The sequence below is a fragment of the Centrocercus urophasianus genome, unplaced genomic scaffold (genome assembly GCF_019232065.1).
Source record: "Centrocercus urophasianus isolate 14NV4802_14NV808 unplaced genomic scaffold, USGS_Curo_1.0 seq_19, whole genome shotgun sequence".
NCBI classification, from domain to species: domain Eukaryota; kingdom Metazoa; phylum Chordata; class Aves; order Galliformes; family Phasianidae; genus Centrocercus; species Centrocercus urophasianus.
The window spans coordinates 14,358,015-14,365,264 of NW_024884744.1; the positions used below are offsets into that span (position 1 = coordinate 14,358,015).

General features: G+C 40.7%; 1 protein-coding gene across 1 annotated transcript; it reads left to right on the top strand.

Annotated features, from left to right (window-relative positions):
* The first annotated feature begins 230 nt into the window (after window positions 1-230).
* On the top strand, window positions 231-6,763 carry LOC122161612 (thiamine transporter 2-like). The gene is made up of 6 exons (XM_042821174.1): window positions 231-246; window positions 378-560; window positions 849-1,665; window positions 3,132-3,324; window positions 4,448-4,589; window positions 5,811-6,763. Exons 2-6 carry the CDS (start codon window positions 411-413, stop codon window positions 5,988-5,990), a joined length of 1,482 nt encoding a protein of 493 aa, XP_042677108.1. The 5' UTR covers window positions 231-246; window positions 378-410; the 3' UTR covers window positions 5,991-6,763.
* Window positions 6,764-7,250: the final 487 nt, after the last annotated feature.

Here is a 7,250-nt window from a genome sequence, read left to right on the forward strand (position 1 = left end):
CCAAACATCTCTGGGGGGGGGGGGGGCACGGAGAAAACCAGTGATTACAAAATAAGCTTATTATTCAGTAAGGTGCTTGGTTGAGATCAGCCATGATGTCAGAGAATCGCAGTACTCAGCTATCTTCATCTAGGAAAGCTTTTTCTGTGGTTAGCTTGCTCAGTACAGAATGAATGATAGTGTAATTTGTCTCTCATTTACAGATCTTCCAAATCTTTATACACTGTCAACAGAGAAACAGCAGAGGTATGTAGAGAAAGCTTTTCACTTTTGATCTAAGAAAGATGTTTTCCAGATGCCAACATTTAAAGAACACTACTTAGCACAAGAAACCAGAAAATATATTGAATGACAAAACATCTTTGTGTTTTGGGCAGTGTCAGCTAAGAAATCTCCTCCCCAGCTTTGCCATGGGCTGCTGTAAGAATAAGAAAAGCAACACCTGGACTTTTCCCACCCTGATCCTCTGCCTCTATGGATTCTTCTACATGATGAAGCCATCAGAACCTTTTCTAGCCCCTTACCTAACTGGACCAGATAAAAACTTGACAATAGATGAGGTATGATTTTCTCTGCTTTTTGTGTTCACAAAATGAAATGTTGAACTTTACACAAAATTTTAAACAGTCTTTGCAGGTTACAGTTTGCAGGTGGCGTAAATGAAAAAGATCTGAAATACACATAAACAGGGTTTGTAAAACTTAAGATTCAGTACTCTGTTTAATAGACCTTTGATGCTTCAGAACACAGTTTCTATATATGACATCTTTTTCATCCCTTCTATAAATCAATTTAAATAGATGAACTTATTTTCACCAAGAAGAATAAGATATCTTCTTCACTTCCAGGTTACCAACCAGGTTTTCCCAGTTTGGACATACTCCTACCTCGCGCTCCTTGTCCCCGTCTTCCTGATTACTGACTACGTGCGCTACAAGCCCATCCTCCTCCTCCAGGGCATCAGCTTCATTGTCACGTGGCTCCTGCTCCTCTTTGCACAGGGGCTGGTGGCCATGCAGGTGATGGAATTCTCCTACGGGATGGTGACAGCCACCGAGGTTGCCTACTACGCCTACATCTACAGCGTCGTCAGCGCTGATCGCTATCAGAGAGTGACGAGCTATTGCAGGAGTATCACTCTCGTTGCAGCCACCCTTGCTGCTGTGCTGGGACAGCTCCTGGTTTCCTTAGCAGACGTATCCTACTTCCACCTCAATGCCATTACTCTGGCCTCTGCGTCCTTGGCCTTTGTGTGCTCCTTTCTCCTCCCAATGCCTCAAAAGAGCATGTTCTTCCATAGGAAAGGCCCCTCAGAAACCCTCCCACAACCAGACAAAGCTGTGGCTGGGCTCAGTTCCAACACGTCATTGAGCTGCCAAGCGGACAAGGACTGCGCAGCTGCTGACACGGGAGCGACTCCAGCGCAGCAGGCTCAGCAGCCCGAGCCCCAGCACCACGTGCTGAGAGTACTGGTGCAGCTGGGCAAGGACCTGAAGGATTGCTACAGCTCTAGGAAGCTGCTTTACTGGTCCCTGTGGTGGGCTTTGGCTACGGCAGGCTTTAACCAAGTTGTGAACTACATCCAAGTGCTCTGGGACTTCCGAGCCCCATCTCACAGCTCTGCAGTGTACAATGGAGCTGTTGAAGCAGTGGCAACATTTCTGAGTAAGTTACATTCTAAGAATCAATCAAAGGTGGCATCTAAAGTTTTACTTTAGAACATTTTTTTAGTTCTTTTTCATTGCAGATGCTGCAGGAAAGCAGTATACAAGTTGTGCATTCAAAAAGTTTTTCTTTGATGTACAAACAGCGCAAATGTGAGCTAAGCTGTTGTTCTATATGACTGGGGCAACAAACTTTATCTTACTAGTATGCAGAGAGCATAAATCCCATGCATCTTACATTCATTTGAAGGCACACTTGCCTCTTTTGACGGGGTTTTGAGTTTTGTTTTCTATTCTCTCCACAGCCTCCCTGCCAACCAAGTATCACTACTGTTCCCATAGCAATAGCATAAAGATGAGTTTTCCATAAATATTTTACACACAAAGAGCATACACCTCTCATTAAGAGCTGTCTCTAGTGAAATGTTCTTGCACAGCAAGAAGCAAAGAATTTCAGTCATTTCAAGATATGGAGATTTACAGGAAAAAGTGATTACTCAGTTTGCAATGGTACTGATGTTAACAATTACTCTTGCAGTGGGAGCAGATGTCCACACTGCACAAGCAAAGTAATGTTATCCAAAGGCAACGTAAGAGGATACCACTTCGACTTGGCAGCATTTCACATTCATATTGTGCTGCAGTAGAAGTAATTGGGCTGTGATGCAACAGAAAATTTAGATATATCTTCATTGTTAACTGGCCTTTCACTACCCTTACTGTCATTAAGGAGAGCCAAATACTTCTAAGTTTAAAAGTTACTCTAATATGGAGGTAGGCAGCTAACGTAGACCAACTGAATGATGCACTAAAAACACTTAACTCCTATGGTGCCTATTCAGTGAGGAAAACTTCTCATGGCAATGCCTACTTTTCTCATCGCAGAGGTTTTTAAATTGTATGAGATCCCATAAGATGGTCATCTGGATGGTTTACCTTCAAAATAGATGTGTTTTTGTAGGAAACCCACTAAGATCAAATAGCACCTCCCCATTCTCTTTTTTTTTTTTTTTTTTTCCTGAGTATATTCACTTGATATTTTACAAAAGTCCTCCTTTTTTGGGTATCTTAGCTCCTTATTGGGCTGCACAGACCTAAACCATTGACCTACGAGGAAAAAGCTTGCTAGCTTGTCTATAGCATAAGCTCATAGAAACTAGGAGAATTGTTCCTCAAGCTCCAAACAGCATTCCTAAATCTCTTCCTAGAAGCGCATGCTGCCTACATGCAAATAATGAATCCTTACACAGGACAGCTTATCCAAGAAGTGGAATAAAACACAAAGAAAAGAATGGCAGATACTTCAAACTATTGTCTAAAAACAACCAGTCATCTGCCCAATTTCAGAACTAGTCTACTTCATTATTCAATGCTGCCTTTTTGTAGGTGAGGGTGGCAAGCCTTAGTGATACAGGCAATGTAACAGATGTGATGTTTGCTTCTTTCTTATTACTTTTTATTTTCTAGGCTCTGTAGCATCTTTCATGGTAGCATATATGAAAATGAACTGGGACCTATTTGGAGAACTGGCATTAGGAATCTTCTCCATAATGGATGCTGTTTCTTTATTTCTCATGCACTTTACCACCAATATCTGGGTGTGCTATGCCAGCTACCTAATTTTCAAGGCGAGCTATATGCTCCTTATAACAATAGCAACGTAAGTATTAACCCTCATAGCTACCATGACATACATAATACTTACAGTACTTTAAGTTTACTTTGGGCATCCCTCTTGTTACTCTCATCTAGTACGAGATGTGAGTGTTCAGGTAAAGACAAGGACACTTAAGTGTCTGCTTATGTTCTAAGTATCCTTCTAAACAAACATAAAGAAAAGTTATTAAAAGAGCACTCAACAATTGACTATGCAGAAGTTAAACATAGTATAAGGTATATTTACTACTAAAGGCCATAACAGCAAAGCATAAGTTACTTTCCCCTTGCACATATGCTGGCACAGGAGATGCAAAGTGAACCACAGGGACAGCACAACCATCTTAGAAAACCATCTTCTAAAATCCCCTTATATATATCAGACTTTGCTGATATATATAATCCTCAATGATATTACAGTGTAAACATGAAATAAAAGAGTATGGGGCATTTAAACTCAAACAAGACATCTGATGAGATCAAGTTATTTTGTTGTCAGAAACTGAAAATATAATATACATAAAACATTTTATTACACCATTTATTGTATTGATAGGTTGTTTTTAGCATAAAATTACCATACTACTTCTTTAACAAATAGCAAATGCACTTTTGTGTCAAAACCCATAATGATGCAGTCAACCAAAAAAAATAGAGATAAAAGTACAGGACATGACAAAACAACACTCATCTTTAACAAAGTCAATTAAACTTTCCACTTATATTTTGGTGGATTTTTAGTACATTGTAATGGATCACACCTGAACTTCTTTAACGTATTCTACAGAAAAAATAAAAACTTGCATCAGAAAGCTGCGAAAAATCAGTTCAAAGCATTCTGCAGGGATATTTGTTCAGATAGAAACTTGGGAGGTAAATATTGCTATGAAAGACTATTGCCAAAACAAGATTTACATCAGAAAAACTGGTTAGAAGATATAACTGTTACCACGGCCATTATTTCTCTTTCTTGCCTTAACGAAAGTCTCTGTCTCAACCTGTGAGTTCTAATTTTTCCCCCCTGATTCTCTCCCCCATCCTACCGGGGGAGGAGGAAAGAGCACACAGCTGCTTGGTGCTGAGCTGCATGCTGGGTGAAACCTCAGCACCTGCCCATCTCACCATAGGTTCCAGATCGCAGTCAACCTGAGCATGGAGCGTTATGCTTTGATGTTTGGGCTGAATAACTTCATTGCACTGGTGATTCAGACCATCCTTACAGTAGTTGCTGTGGACTCAAGAGGCCTGGGACTGGACATCGTGACTCAGGTATGTGCTTGTTAACTTGCTTCCCTTTCATTATTCAGCCAATTCATCTTCAGAAGTTTACAAAAAGAAATTATAATGCAAAGGATAATGTCATTCCCTTTCTTCTATAGAAATCGAGGCAGCGTATCTGGTGTTAGCCTTCCTATTTGCCTTTTAGTGCGGCTTTTGAGATGTCTAATGATGAGAAACAACTTTTTGAAGGCGATGACTCCACACCTTCAATAAGTAGGCCCTGATACCTAGTTTTTGCTAATTCATAGGGCGTTGAATAACATCCTCTGCCCAAAAAATTAGGCTGGTTCTCAGATGTTGAATCAACATAATCCCACACTGTCAGGGGACCTCAAGACCATGAGACAGCATGAATTATTGAAATTACTTCAGTTCAAGGACACTTGCCTTCTAATTGCAGCTCAAGAGTAAACCTGATCGATATCTCAAGATGAATAATGTCTCACTACCCGCAGCTTGGTCATTCAATTTGGCATGGGATACCCTCTCCCACATCAGTGTCCATAACTTCAATCAGACCAATTCCATTCGTGACAGTCAGTTGAAATTTACCAACTTCTGCATTATCTCAGTTGGCATCCGGGAAGCTGAGGCAACTTCCCTCCCTTGGATATGAAGAAAATTAAAACTATCCAAATGTTCTCCATGGAGATGACAGATACTTGGATAAATGAAAGATTAGACGAAAGATTAAAGATTAGGTCTTGAAGATTAAGGACAGGAACACCCACAGACTTCATAAACAGACTTCATAAATAGGCTGCTGTTATTGGAAATACTGATTCAAATTTGTATTACATTTACTGAACCCAGTGCAGTGATCCCAGTGAAATGTGCGAGTAAGAGCAGGAAAAGGACAAACTTGGACTCTTCACTTGCATGATTCATTACAGTGTGAGTAATGAACATGCTGTCTCTACATTTCACAATAATATAAAAAAAAATCCTGTTCCTATCCCTTCCTCCCTCTGATGTTTAATAGGAAGCATAAGGATTGGGAACAACGTGGCAGTTCTCCATTCTTCATAGTACTGCTTTCTGGAAAAGCTAAGATTTCGCTTAATGACAAAGCAAAAAGTTCAAACATTGAAACTATGCCAGAACACAGGTGAACAAAACTGTGTCTGTTTTCAGGAGAAGCAGTGCTTCTCAACCATGTGTTTTTCATCAATTTTTCTGCTTTCTTTTTTTTTTTCTTTTTCCCTCTAGTTTTTAATTTATGGCAGCTACTTTTCAGTCATAGCTGGGATTTTCTTGATCAGAAGCATTTGCATGCTTGTCTCAAGAAAGCGCAACAGGAAAACAGTGAGATTTTGGGAAGTGCCTCAGAACCCCACTGAACATGAATCAAAAGAGCAGACTGTAACTGGCTGTGCGACACGGCTGTAAGAGTTGGGCAGACCGCTCACGTGGCCAGCCCTCGTGAGAGAAGAGCTCCTGCTGCAGCATACAGGGAACCACTGTGCAAGAGGAACTTACAACGCAGCCCCGAAAAGCTACGCTGAATCATTGCAGCACTTCCTTGCAACGTATGCCAGCTAAGATCAACATAATGGCACTGTACCAAGAATAAAAGATAAGTTACTTTAGAATCTTATTTACTTTCCTATAAATAGCTTGATAGCAGTAGTTTAGACATAAAAAAAAAAAGCACAGTAACCACCTTGGCGTTATGCTGTGCACAGTTGGAAAGATCGGAGTTCGCTCTGCTTCCTTGTCTAATTCTTGCAACCAGTGTTGCCAAGCTGCTTCCATGCGCACTTGCTCGTGAGTGCACATGAGCCTATTCTCTACTTCTGCCCTTTGCATGTACCTTACTCTGAGCTGAGGAGGAAGATATTGCATCATTATACTCTCTCCTACCCAAAGACAGGCATTCAGTGGTAGATGACTCCCTTCTAATTCAAAAGCCCACCACAGAAGCAGGCGTTGTGCACACAAAAGCTCAAAGGCAGTTTGCACAACCTTCAAAACTCTGCAATGCCACAGTTACTGTATTATCCTTGTCTGAAAGCAGCAACCTAAGCGGTGCACTGAATTCACAGCGATCTCAGCATGGAAGGGTAAAAAAAATTTGGATTCAAATCTCCACAGACCACTGAAGGTTGGCCGTGTCCCTTTGACTTCCACACTTAAGATATTTATAAACATTAATAAGATCCCCTCTGAGTCTTTTTTCTCAAGGCTGAACAGACCCAGGTCTCTCAGCCTGTCCTCATAGGGGAGGATGCAGTGTGGAGGCGGAAAAGAGAGATTATAAGTGAGTTTGCACAGTAAATACTTAGTTTGATACAAAAATATATCCACATGTTTAAGTTATTTCTGTACTGCAGTTTGCTTCAAGCTTGCAGTACCTACATCTAACTAATAAAAATAGAAAACACTTAGCATTTGCAGAATATTTTTCCTGTGGAGAGACAAGATACCACATGTACAAACATTTTCGCTTTTCATAAACTGGTCATCCTCTGCAACCAGCAAACTATCCTAAATATCCGACTACAGGAGTGAGAGCGGGCAGGAAAGAAGTTTGCTTCAAGTCTCACGAAAATCAGTGGGACTTCACCAAATGAAGGCAGCTTTTTTTCTAGTCAATTTGTTTAGTGTTGTGCATTGTGTAGATATCCCCAGTTGCAAAGAGGCTTTAAG